A 14,820-nucleotide genomic window follows, 5' to 3' on the forward strand; every position below is an offset into this window, starting at 1 on the left:
TTTGAATTGTGACCAAATACCTATTGGCCTAATAAAGATGTTCTGAAAGTTGACAAGTTGCTGTCAACTTAATAACTAAAAACTTAAAATAGCAGCAAGCAGAAACTTGGGCACCAAGGCGTTGTTAAATAGTATTCTAACTTCAATTTATAAAACCAAACAAGTAAGTGATCCATCAAATTTCTTCACAAAATGGCCAATTAATAACTGAAATTTAAGTATTTAGCAAATTGTAATTATATATCATCTATTATACATTAATTTATTTTATTGTTTTTTTTTTCGATATAATCAATCGCATTCCTTTTCTCTTTCTAATTTAACTTGATATTACTTGTCACAAGGAAAATGGTGCATTCGTCTTTTTTTTTTCTCGCGAAAGTTAGATAAATAACAACGCGTCCAATATAAATTGTTGATTTAGTAGCATCTACATGACAGTTCTTAAATCCCTGATGTTAGGCTTTTTGCAAGGAAATCGTTCTGACAACCATTTGAGATATTATAGGGTAACGAAGTTTAAGGTTCTCGATTTGAAACTGAAAAAGTCAATACTCGTATTTTCATTTTGTGGTAGGTATGCTAAAAATATACTAAAAATGACCTGATGAAACCACCAATAATTATATAAGTATAACAGAAAAAAGTCATGTATAGGTATTTTTAAAAACTTCATAGTTTTAGTCATTATTATGTTTTGAGTGTGACTGAAAAAATAAAATAAACCGTCCAGCAAGCAAACCATCTGCGCCTGACATTGAATAGCCTTAAACGAGTACAAAGTACGCAGGCAGGTTTGAGCTTAAAACAATTAAACATCGTTTGTCTCCGACACACCTGTGGGAGGAAAAGGGACGGTAGATAAAAGATCCTTCGTCTCAAGACGTCTTTTCTGGATGCACGGTGATGAACTAAATGCGTTATGGGAAGAAAGAACGGGTTAATAAACCCTATACGGCGACGATTTTGCTGGATTTTAAATGAAGGGTTAACTCTTTAGGTATTATAAGGATCACGTTATAAAAAAGTACAGTTATTTCTCACTACATTATTCATGACCGTCTGCTTCCATACTAATATTATAAATGTGAAAGTGTGTGTTTTGTATGTTTGTCCGTCTTTTACGTCGAATTTTTCATTGACGTTACATTAAAAACAATCGTGTAAAATTTCATGACTTCAAGTGCAGCGGTTGCTGTTTCGAGATTTTATCCCTATCCCGTGGGAATATCGGAATAAAAATTAGCCTATGCTTTATTACAGATATCCAGCTATCTACATACCAAATTTCATCCAAATCCGTCTGGCCGATTCAGCGTGTAGGAGTAACAAGCATACTCACTCACTCACAAACTTTCGCGTTTATAATACTAACTAAGTAGGATAGGATTAGCCACTTCCTAGAATTGTAAACAGCAATGTTTTGAACCTTACTTAAACGCCTATGCTAAAGCACAATATGCCATGGATTATGGTTAAAGAACTCTTGGCAATACCTATCGAATAACCCAGCGTTATTTATGGCTAAGTTAAAAAGGGCCATTGTTTTCACATATTTATAAAACATATTGTTAATAAAATATTATTATGCCAAGTTAAATAAGCGTGAAATCGGCAAATGCTTGTTGAACTACGAAAGTACAAATTGTTATTAACTTGGAAGCTTGGGGGCTACTACGAAATTCGAAAATCGAAGTTTGTTTCGTACAGCAGGGCTACTCCGGAACTCGAAACTCGAAGTTCGTGTCGTGCGGTCCCTCTCGCTCTCGTATTAAATAGTATAAGTTTCAGAGGGACCGCACGACACGAACTTCGAGTTTCGAGTTTCGGAGTAGCCCTGCAGGGACGGCAGCACGCCATGCATTAACAAACTCATTTACCGACCTTGGGCTTCATGACAAGAAAATTAGTACGGGCAACGACTCATTTACCGACCACGGGTTTCATGACAAGCACATTAAGGTCGAGGGTTTTATTTGGGGGGTTGCAAGCAAGGTAGCTTGCATGTTACGACACTGTTCACGAGCAAGTGTGATGAAAAAACTTAAATCTGTCGCATTAGTTGATTATTTTCTATCACAATTGAAATGTAAATTGAAATGAGATGATTTGATTACTTAACTATGATTAACTGCATTATTATTTAATGAGGGCTATCGCGTATGAGTTCGCCACTAGAGGCGCTAGTGTAGCGTGAGGTCTCCGAAATGTCAAATCTCATAGTTTTTGGGTGAGCTACGCGGGTTTATTTGTAATTAGAATAATTTTGTGAATATTTTGCAATATCTGAAATTAATTATGGCAAATATGCGTTCCGGGGCAATGAATGTCTGTGTTTTGAGACAGTTTGTCCTCCCTTTTTTCCGAACAAAACGGGGACTATGCAACACTGTGGCATGCTCGATATTTTTATGGTACGGTTTTAAGGTGTATTAAATATGATTTAAATCTAAACTTTGTTTTCACGCCCGTAATAACAGACTTTGAAAGCCATACTTAAAAACCTCACGCAACAGTGCGCCATCTAGTGAGACAAAAAACGATAGCCCTCATTGCCTTACTTACCAGCGAGCGTTCAACTTTATTCCCATGTTAGGCCTCTAGGTTGGCAACGCATCTGCAATCCCCCTGGTGTTGCAGGTGTCTATGGGCGGTGGTGATCTCTTACCATCAGGAGACCCACTTGCTCGTTTGCCATCCAGTCGAATAAAAAAAAAGTAAATTGACTTTAACGACCAGGGAAATGAAGTTGAATAGATGTAATAGTTATAAACAAGTGCGTTGGCATATGTGCTTGCGCATACATTGCATAAATATAATAGTACACGTGGATTAAATAATCCACATAAATATTTAGTAGTCAATCCATACTAAAATGTATTGTAAATGCGAAAGTGTGTTTGTATGTTTGTCCGTCTTTCACGTCGAAATGGTGCGACGGATCGACGTGAATTTTGGCATAGAGATAGTTAATGGGCCAGAGAGTGACACTGCTACTACTGATCCCGGAAAAATGCACAGTTCCCGAGGGAACAGCGCGGGATAACCAAATTCCACGCGGACGAAGCCGCGGGCAAAAGCTAGTATATATAATTTCCATCTGAGTTGTGCGAGAGAATAGTCAACCAATGGGAAGACGTCGTTAGTGTAGCGCACAGACGAGTTTAAACATGGTAACTATGCTAGCTCACTCGTTCTGAGAGGAAGCCTGTACCACCCTGTACCCTCCACTGGGACGTAGCCCTCTTGGGATGATAACAATCTGTTATTAAAGACATTTAGGTACCTAATTACACAGGCCGTATCGCCTAACGTTTCTGAAGCTAGCGATCGCAATCAAATGACAGTTTTTGTATGCGAAATCTGTCATTTGATTGCGATCGCGAGCGGCAGAAACGATAGGCAATACGGCCTCAGGTTTGAAAGAAAGAAGAAAGAAAGAAACACTTACCTATTCACTACTCGCAAAACTTACAGCACATGTTTTGACATTTATTTTGACATTTCTTTCTTTCTTAATTATAGGCTAGAAGCTAGTCTTTAAACGAATGCTAATTAGCCTAGGCAATTAGCACCTTTGTATTGCATCTAGTCGTTGATCATGGCACTAATGAGGTCGCGGGGCCGAGATGCTCGCTGCGCAATGGCACAGTATATATATACAAGCTAAAGCAGTAGGGAACCTACGAACAAATAGATCGAAACGAAACGAACACACACTCACGCGACTGCAGTACCGCGAGACCCCCTTAAAGGCCATGTAGAGCGCGCGTCTGTGTGTGTGTTCGTTTCGATCGCTTTGTTCGCAGCTTCCCTACTGCTTTAGCTTATATATATACTGTGGCAATGGTTACCTGGCAGCACACGCAATAGACAGAGAACACACCGTGCCGGCCGCCGCCATTCGTAGTCCTGGAATAGAGTATTATAGTACATTCCATTACTAATATTTCAAAAATGTAGCAACATTCCGAGGAAAGATAGTGATGCTGAATCCTTCTCCGGTATCTTAGTTTTTTTTATTAATATCAGTATTAATTATTTAATTAACGAATATTAATTAATTACTATTAATAATACAAATGCGAAAGGAACTCTGTCTGTATATCTCTTCACGCTTAAACCGCTGAATCTAACATTAGTGGTCTGGACACAGATTAGCTAATATATATGGGGGCACGGTAGTGCCTCCGCCAAGACGAAAAAAAATAGTTACTAAACAGAAATGACAATCGAGTTTGGCACCCTTTACTTACCAGCCGGCACACAACTGACGATGTTAGCGTAGTTACTTATTTCATCGGTGAGATTGCAAATTCCTTTTTTTCGATATTTTTACTGTTACAAGTTTGGCTTTTGAATTTCGCGTTTAACACTTACAAAACACTAAAACTGACAATATGTGATCAGAGACCGTATTGACTAATTAAGTACTAAGCCAAACGCTCGCAATCGCATTAACTGTCTCTTTCTACTGTGAACCTATACCGTATGACAGAAAGAAATGGCGTAAACTATTGTGAATTTAAGTGACTTATTTGAGTGGTGGGTGCGGACGTTTTATCACTAACAAATAATATTCCAGTGATAACTGCTAAAAAAGAGTGAATGAATGGGGAACGGATGAAAATTTTAGAAACGCTTGAAACTTTTGTTATCGATAGGAATAACCTTTCTAATTAACAGAAAATAATATCAGATTTGTAAGTAGCATCAATTAATTTAAAAAAGTTTTCTTTACAGACAAATTACGACAGTCCGGTCGGTAACGGATTGTTCCATAGCCCAGGAAAAAAAAAGAAGAATTTATGTGTCTTTGACTCGTTCGCTTTGACAGGTTCTTTACCGGCCCGGATAATACCGACTTGGAAATACCGACCCTGTTCTTCATGTACACACCAAGTGAAACTCATGTCAGTTTCTATGGGCGTGTACATGAAAAACAGGGTCGGTATTTCCATTTTGGTATTATCCGTACCGGTAAAGAGTGTCACCTGACAAAACAAATGAGTCAAAGACACATTTTTATTTTTTTTGTTGTGGGCTATGGAACAACCCGTAACCGACCGGACTATCGTAATTTGGTGGTAAAGAAAACTCTTTCATTTCTTAAATTTATTGATGCTATTTAAAAATCTGTTACTTTTTTTTGTTAATTAGGAAGGTTATTCCTATCGATTAAAAAAGTTTCAAGCGGTCTAAAATTTTCATCCATTCCCCATTCACTACGTGCCTAAGACATTGATAGGGTAGGGTACCTAGTACTTAGTCTATAGGGAATATTACTGCGATTTTCTGCCGTCAGAGTGCAGCACTAGCACAAAACCGTAAAAAACAAAACACAGTTTTTTGAGTATATTAAATGCCAATAATACATTAAGTATTTCAATTAATTTTTTGAAAATATAGCTCTATCGTTGCTATCGATGTAAATATCATGTTATTTTGTTACTAATAAATATATCATGATTTCTATAGGTACTAATACTCTTTGGTCACCTGTCATGGTGACAAAAAGAGAACTGACGTTATCATGGGTTTACGCTAGTGTCGCCCCCGCGCGGAGCTTTGCCTAATATGCCCTATTGCAAGAAGGTTTAACGATGAAGCTCTTATGAAATACGCGGAAATGGTGACTGGGTGGTAACTTTATGTTTTATACTAACTCGAGAAGCATAGTCATGCAAACTCGATATCATAATGATATACACGAGCCTTGTTCAATGAGATATTTATGTGTTTTAATATTAATGCATATGCGAAGTATGATCGTAGGACAGGATTATTGAATTCAATTTACATTTAACCGCTTCACTGTTAGTCGTTTATTGTGGTAATGAATTTTGCGACAGAGACTGAATAATATTCTACTCGTCTGAATTTCAACGATGAAAAGTTGTAGAAAGAATTCAATTACAAACCAGAACCAGTGGTTCGACACTCCATACAGAAGTGTTCTTTTCCGTCACTATCGTTGACAGGTATTGACTATATTATCTTTGACAGTTGGCTACTCTGTAGCTCTGTAGTATAATAATCTGTGCCTGCACAGTGCTACCAACTGCGAAACCCGCGTGAGATTGACAACAACGCCCTAAGACCTCTTTTCGGGAATCTTTTAGTTCCAATCTTGGGGCATAAATCGCTGCTTAAATACAAAAGAGCCACAAATCAAAAAAAATATATTTTTATTGCAATAGTTGCACGTTAAATAGCATTTAAAATGCAATTATTGCGATTGAAAAAAAATATTTTTTTACTTGTGGCCCTTTTGTATTTAAGCAACGAAATACGGTGGAACATAATCCTATTAAGAAATGCGAAAGTTTGTGAGTATAATGTCTGTATGTTTATTACTCCTTTCCGCTAAAACAGTTTGACAGATTTAGATCAAATTAGTATGTTATATTAGGTATCCCGAAACCCCTAGAATATAATCTCGAACTACAGGGATTAGAGACATGAAATTTAGCGCGGGTTTTTTATATGCAACGTTAATGAAATATATAGTTACAATCAACGTCATAAATAAGTGATAATTTACGTACCTTGTCGCTTTCAGTCGTTACACAATTTCGTATAACTTTTCAAACAAGACGTTAAAGTGACAAGGTACAAAAGTGATCACATATTTATGACGTTGACTGTACCTACGGTAATGAACTTTAATTCATGAGCCACCATGGAACCATTTCACAGCAAACGCCAATGTGGCATCGCATTTATTAACAAGGAAAATTCTAATGACTTTTCCTTTAAAAAGGTTCCATGGTCCAAGGACCTAACGTTGTAATTTTCGGGAATAATCATCACGAATATAAGGACTACATTTCCTTAGATGTGTGAGAAAAATACTAATTTCTGTTTGTTCAAACTTTACTTCTGATTTAGAAGATCTTTAGCTTGGTAATGAGATTGTATTAGGTTAGGTTAAAGAAAGCTTAGCAGCAAGATATTAAAACGATAAAGTACCTAAGGAAGTAAAGTAAATTCTTAAAAGTGTCGCCGTCTATCTTACACACTTATAGGTTCCATGATATATGCCTGCTTATTTGCATATTAAGATAATTACCATGAGATTATGTTAATATGAATAGTTCTGATATTACCTCGTTTGGCGTCAGGGTACATCCCAACGTCATGGATGGGTAGTAGGTAAACTCCGAACCAGTGGCGTAGCGTAGTAGGGGCGGGGGGCGGTCCGCCCCGGGCGGCACATTTAGGGGGCGGCAAAATACCTAAAAAAATTAATGGTGCGTGTGAAGTTCCAAATCCGCACTGGGCCCGCGTGGGAACTACGGCCCAAATTTTCTCATTCTGAGAGGAGGACTGTGCCCAGCAGTGGGACGTGTATAGGCTGGGATGATGATGATAATTCCATAACAAAAAAAATTGTCGCATCTACGATTCGGACCGATTAGAATGAGTAGGTACCCTAAATAAGAGGGCGGCAAAATTTTCTTCCCCCACGCTACGCCACTGCTCCGAACATCTTCAGCCGTGGCTGCAGGGCTACTACGAAACTCGAAACTCGAAGTTCGTGTCGTACCGTCCCTCTCGTTCTCGCATTAAATAGTATAAGTGCCAGAGGGACCGCACTACACGAACTTCGAGTTTCAAGTTTCGTAGTAGCCCTGCTGGACCATTTAACATTTGACCTAGTTCCAAACTAAGCAAAGCTTGTACTATGGATACTAGGCAACGGAAAAACATACTTATATAGATAAATACATACTTAAATACGTATTAAACATCCAAGACCCGAGAACAAACATTCGTATTATTCATACAAATATCTGCCCCGGCAGGGAATCGAACCCGGGACCTCAAGCTTCGTAGTCAGGTTCTCTAACGTCTTAGCCATCCGGTCGTCAAATAAAAAAAAAAAAAAATATAATAAAAATAATATTTATAAAATTTACTCCATCATCGAATAGTATTCCTACGAATATGCTTTCAAATATCGATTCCCCGAATCGCTAAACACTTGTTACATCTTCTCACTCTTAATATAGGTATATAAGAGAGAGAACAAACATGATGCACACAACCCAACACGTTTCTCTCGCCAATAGAGCAAAACCTGAAAGAATGTGCTAATTTAAAAGGAGTTTTGACTGTCTATATTTAAGTCTTGTTTGTTTAACAGAAAATTGTGACATTGGTCATATTAGCAGTGCCTTATAGATTTACTATTCATTAAATGACCATCTCGCATGAGCTACGTATCTTGTTGACATCTTAAAACGAGTTAGAACGTAACGGCTACGATAATTCTATATTTAATTATGCAAAAACGTCGTTTCTTGAACCTTTTAACGGCTACTTATACAAATATCATCATCATCATCGTCATCCGTCCATTTCGTCGGAGGACGTCCTACACTGTGCTTGCCGATTCGTGGGCTCCATTTGAGAAGTTTCCGTGCTATACGACCCGCCCGTTGCCATTTCAAAGAGCTAATTCGCTTTGCTATGTCGGTGAACTGTGACCCTCGTTCTTGTTCGTATCTCTTCATGTTTGATATGATCTCGTAGAGAAACCCCAAAACCAATACATATAGGTTCTATGTAAGTTGAATCTGAAAAAAAATTAAGTGACCGAAATAAACCATGAAAGTAATTTTCTACCAGTTTAAAATTGGTGCCTCTGCACGAGCCAGTAGGAGTGATAGAAGCGTGACAGATTATGTAGGTAAAGTAGACGACTAATAAATAGGTCCCGTGATATAAAAATCCTGCTGGCTCGCGCTGAGGCACCGACTTAAAACATGAAAAAATATTTTCATGTTCTTTCATCTTTTCTTCCGAGAAACTGAATTACGTACCTTTTCACAATAAAAATGCACAATGATTCCTTTGGTAGACATATGGCATGTCAACGTGATATTTGCAGAGAAAAAGTTCCACCACGATACGCTAAACAGTGTCTTTGACTGTATCTACACTAACGTTATAAATATGTGTAAATCGACGTTACCAATTAAAAGTTTTAGGTTCTCAAGCACTTAAATATTTTTCCTAGAATCAGAGGAAACGACCCAATAAACTAATAAAATAAGCATAAAACATTTTACCGTCGATTCTGAGTGTTCGGTCATTTTGTTAATAATTTATTGGTACATAATATTACGGCTTTTATTATTTCTAACCCCAACTGGCAGACACCATTTAAATCTAAAGTGACCCTATACTGAGTACATTTTGCTAAGGAGATGGGTTCTTTTATACTGGATATCCATAAATACCTGCGCGAGTCCGATTCTTGTTGCTTCGGTTGGAAGCGGCTTGCATCCATACCTCACACCTCACCTCACCTTTAACCAGCGGGGCTACTCCGAAATTCGAAAATCGAAGCTCGTGTCGTTCCATCCCTCCGACAACTCGTACTTAGTATTTAATACTAGAGTGAGAGGAACGGTACGATACGAACTTCGATTTTCGAATTTTGGAGCAGGCCCTCAAGTCATCCATCCATCTCGTTCGTGGACGTTCTACACTGCGCTTGCCAATCTGCGATATTTTTTAATATCTAGAGCATATTGTGAGTTACACAAACGACACAATTTCCACCAACAGCCCTCGGCACTTTTACCCGAGTACTTTTTTGGCAAGAATTGCGCAAGTCAATTCACTTTCGTGGAAAAATACAACACAACCAACCAGCACACGTGGCTGAAATGTCAGTTCAATCTCCATTGAAGGGTTCGCTTCGACACTCGAAACAAAAGCAAGTCTTACGCGACGACGGTAAGCGCGCATTGACGGATTGCAGTGAAAGGTGCCATTATAGTAATGCGGCGAAAGAACTGGTTCCAATACTGAATTCAAGTAACTGGATAAAAGATCAAACCTGTCGTCGTGTCGCCAAGGCTTACCTCGCGCGTTACAGTTGTCGTTGACAGCCCAAGAAGGCAGACTTTATTCAGCCACTTATTCCCGCGTCGCAAATGGAAATACAGCCGTATTTTAAGAGGGCTTAGCAAGCCGGTTCATTTTCTAAGTTGATTCAATTTCATCAGGTCCGTCGCGACTAGTTTTTTACACACATGCAATGAATTTTTCAAGACGTTCAATGAGACGGAGCGAGAATTTTGAGTACGCTCTGTCCGGTCCGGTGTTATTTGATGGTATGGCGCCGTTTAGTTGCTTTGTTCAGCGTGTCATACAGATGCATCAGTAACAAGTCAGTGAGCGCGACGCTGCTTCTATATTATCTCCCGTGTCATCGGTAACCAGGTCGACCGGACACTGGATTTCTACCCACCACGCCAACCAGCCAAACACAATAACAGCATAACACCAGCGCTCTCAACCGCTAGTCGACTTCTCAAATCTGCCGAGTATCGCGTGGGACGCAACCCAACTTACGTAAGGCTTGCTGTTTCGATTTTTAATAGTTGTCGAATACCCACACGCTCTAATGTGGTTAGGAAAGCTTCAGTTTAATTATTTATAATTTTATGCACTAGCATGGTGCTCGCTGTTGAATGTAGGTAGCGTTCATTAACACCTCGCTGCGTTCAAGCGGCGAGTCTTTGAACGGAGCCGTTTTAATGGAGGATACATTCCAATGGTGGCTTCGAATTTGTTACACAGCTTACAATTATCGGTTTCTCTTGGATAGCAAAGACCAGAGAGATGTAATCACTTTTCCAACTTGTTGGAGTAAGTGTAGAGTACTACCTGAGGTGGAAAAATTCGTTTGTATTCTATAAACTGAGATACGAGTAGAATTGATCACACTGGTACAGTCGAGTTCATAAGCTTGTGAGCAAAAATTTGATCAAAAATATCTGAACACGACTCTATTGTTAACGGCATGGAAGCGTAACGTGCTCCGATATTTTTGATCAAACTTTTGCTCACAACTTCATAAAGTCGACTGTACAAACTGTAGTTTTAAAGTAACCATTGCAAAGCCGTTACACGTGTGAACTAATTCGCGAAGTCTTTTTCACAGCAATAGGATGCTTTTTAAATTATATTCTATAAATTAAACTCACGTCTATTAAAAAGCAACTTTTACTACCCCAATCCAATTAAATGACTAACAAACTGAACACGCCACTTTACAGCCAAGTAAATGATACTAAAATTCTCCACATACCCAAACCAGTTCTCAATTAACTAATAGATAAACCCAAATAGTTACCTGCAGTTTAGTTGTAGTTAAAACTCTCGTATCGTATGACCGTAACACTATACTACAGAATAGCTTTTACAAAAAACGGGACCATTATTTGGACGGCCAGGTAGGATTTACCTTTTGAATACCTCTCTTTTTCTATGAAGTGCCACAAAAAACCCCTTGTAAGCACAGGAGGCCTGTCTTATGATGAAATGTCTTAGCCACTTAGCGGTGTGCAGGTAAAAAATAAAAACTTTTTAAATTATAAAATTGCACACGAAAGATATGCTACGTAAATTGCAACTTTTACCAGCTTTTTATTTGCCTAGTCTGATCCGTTTTTAAATCTCAATTTAATGGATGAAACCGATTGGTCGGATTGACGTGAAATTTGGTGTACTTATCTAAGTCTGATGTTATACCTACATTAATCTGGTAGTGAAATTCTGGTAGTCCAGCCGGGATCGTCTTACAGAACAGAACTCCTTAACGGTTAATGGTTTCGACATGATTACGGAAATGTAGTTTGCATGACAATACAAGACAGTACAATCAATAAAAAGCACAGTCAGCAAAAAAGTTTGTATTAACCCTTAATTTGACATGCCACAATGAATATGATTCAAGACTATCTTTTTTTTTCATGTTATACATAATGTAATTATACATTATGAACGTTTATAATACAAAATTATTTATTTATTTAAACAAACGCATTAAATGGTACAATTGAAGTAAAAACTAAACTAACACAGTATCAATATCATAACTAAACTGAAAAAATAGCAACTAAAAATTTAAAACATTAAGTTACAAATATTAATAAAAAAAGTAGGAGAATAAAACTAATTTAAAAATACAAACTATCGCAGTTGACCCGCGGCAAGGATCCCAGGATACTGGCAGCATTGCCACGCTGGATCGCGAGACTTAGCCGTTGGGCAAAGTAGGAGCCAGCCCTGAGATCACCAGTGGCATGGACCAACCTTGTGGACAACTCCTTGCATAGTTTTTTTGTTTGAGACGACCACGGGCCCAAAGTCTCTACAGCCAGCGCAACAAAGTCGTAGTTAGCGCATAGCTGTGAGTGCTTTCTGGACTTTATTATTTGCGCTTGTTCGGCTGCAGCCCCAGCTCTCCGAGCGGTGCTTGTGACGTGAGACGGAGCTAACGTATCCACGCAAGTAGCGTCCCAAACTATAGAGCACGTCCAAGACTATCTTTTTGTATTTTTTTTAAATGTAAAACTTTTCGGACTATAAGGTAACGACGAGGTTTATATCATGAACTTTTTTTAATTTTGTCAAATTAAGGGTTAATAATGACATTTTTAACAAAATCTTATAAGCGTAACTCCAAGATGATCGGTTATATATTGGTAAGTATCCAACTGGTACTGGTACCATGATTAATTAAAATTATTAAGGATATTATACATGTCTAAGCACTTTACAATTGGTAATAAAATAAGTAACCCTAACTTTATCATGACGAATCGCTACCGATCCGCTTTGACCGTAAATCTAAATTTAACAATTGACATTCTGTTATTTCATTTACAAAACAATAAAACAAATTCCAACTTAGTCTTGCAACATTAGTATCGAAAATAGTACAACTGTGTTTTATTGTCTGTTAGAATAACAACCGAGTAACGGTAAAGTTTGGACGCGATCGGTGTACGCTTTGATGTTTTGCGTTTATCCCTAATGCGTTGTACAAACGTGGCCCCGCTTGACGTTTCAACTAAGAGCTTTACAACGAAGCAGCGTTGGATGCTGTTACCACCGATTTAGTCAGAAACAAGCGCGTGTCTCGTGTACCGTGGTCGGGGAAACTGGCTTCAGAGCCCGCCCACACCGGCCCGCCTCTTCGTTAGTCAAGCTCATAACTCGAAGATCCTTCAAGGACCTTTTTATACAACCTAGATTTTATTGACTAATCAGTTGAATGAGTCAACTTTTAATCCTACTAATATTATAAATGCGAAAGTTTGTAAGTCTGTTTGTTGGTTTGTTTGTTTGTTACTTCATCACGTCTAAACCTCTGATTCGATTTAGATGAAATTCGGTATACAGATAGTTTCAATCCCGGAGAAGGACATATGATAGTTTTAATCCCGGAAAATTGCGTAGGTAGTTCCCGCGGGATAGCGATAAACGAATTTTGCGCGGACGGAGTCGGGGGTAACGGCTAGTTTATTATATTCTAACAGTTATTTTTCTTTTTTTACAGTATGTATCGGAACAAACGGCCGGATGTCGGTGCCCTCGAACCGCGACACCCACTACCGGAATCTTCGAGACCGATTCACCAATTGTACTTATGTAGACGGCAATCTAGAGTTGACATGGCTGGAAAACGACACCATGGACTTGTCCTTCCTCCAGTACATCAGGGAAGTGACCGGCTATGTCCTGATTTCACATGTGAAAGTGCGCAGGATTATATTGCCTCAACTCCAGATCATTCGAGGACGGACACTGTTCAAGCTAAACGTGAGAGACGAAGAGTTCGCGCTGATGGTCACCATGTCTACGGCCTTCACGCTGGAGCTGCCGGCGCTGCGCGACATCCTGCGCGGGAGCGTCGGAATTTATAACAATTATAACCTCTGCCATGTGAAGACCATAAATTGGGATGAAATTATCACCGGCACTAACGCGACTTATGTTTACGTGTACGATTTCAAGGCGCCGGAGCGCGTCTGTCCTCGCTGCGATCCCAGCTGCGAGGCGGGCTGCTGGGGCGAAGGACACAAGAATTGCCAAAAGTTTTCTAAAACAAACTGCAGTCCACAATGCGCGCAAGGCCGCTGCTTCGGGCCCAACCCGCGCGACTGCTGCAACACGTTCTGCGCAGGAGGCTGCACCGGCCCGCTCCCGTCGCAGTGCCTCGCTTGCCGCAACTTCTACAACGAAGGCACTTGCTCACAAGAATGTCCGAGAATGGAAAAATACAACTCCACTACTTACTCTTGGGAGCCAAATCCAAATGGAAAATACGCCTACGGTGCCACGTGCGTGCGCAGCTGTCCAGAGCATCTCTTAAAAGACACCGGCGCGTGCGTGAGGAGTTGTCCACCTGACAAGACTGCAGTGAATGGAGAATGCATTTCTTGCAATGTAACCTGCCCGAAGACTTGCCGCGCGGAGAAGCCTATACATTCTGGGAACATCGACAGTTTCAAAGACTGCACAATCATAGACGGCTCGATAGAGATCTTGGAGATGACGTTCACTGGTTTTCAGCAGGTGAACCAGGATTACTCGTTCGGAGAGCGGTACGTGCAAATGGACCCGGACCGTTTGGAGGTGTTCAGCACCGTACGGGAGGTCACCGGTTATCTGAACGTGCAGGCACTCCATCCTAACTTCACGAGTCTCTCTTACTTCCGCAACCTGGAAGTCATCGGAGGCCGGCAGATGGTCGAGAACCTTTTCGCTTCTCTGTACATTGTCAAGACTTCACTGGAGTCTTTAGGGCTGAAGTCTTTGAAGAGAGTGAACTCAGGTGCCATAGCGATTATGGAGAACAGCAACCTCTGCTTCGCCGATAACATTGCATGGAACAAACTGGTGAAGTCCAAGGACCACAAGCAGATCATACAGAAGAATGGAAACTTGACAGCATGTGGTGAGTCCAAGCGTGCGATGTTTTGTTAATGAGGATCCTCATAGTTCTTTTTA

The 14,820-nt window shown here is 39.6% G+C and overlaps 1 protein-coding gene across 2 annotated transcripts in view; it reads left to right on the forward strand.

Annotated features, from left to right (window-relative positions):
* The window catches only part of Egfr (epidermal growth factor receptor), a 151,621-nt gene that overhangs the window by 129,595 nt on the left and 7,206 nt on the right, over window positions 1-14,820 (forward strand). For both annotated transcript variants that reach the window (XM_074099977.1, XM_074099967.1), the window contains exon 2: window positions 13,367-14,767. In XM_074099977.1, coding sequence (XP_073956078.1) covers window positions 13,367-14,767 — 1,401 coding nt within the window. The remainder of the gene's footprint in view (window positions 1-13,366; window positions 14,768-14,820) is intronic.

This window comes from Choristoneura fumiferana, chromosome Z (assembly GCF_025370935.1).
Source record: "Choristoneura fumiferana chromosome Z, NRCan_CFum_1, whole genome shotgun sequence".
NCBI classification, from domain to species: Eukaryota; Metazoa; Arthropoda; class Insecta; order Lepidoptera; family Tortricidae; genus Choristoneura; species Choristoneura fumiferana.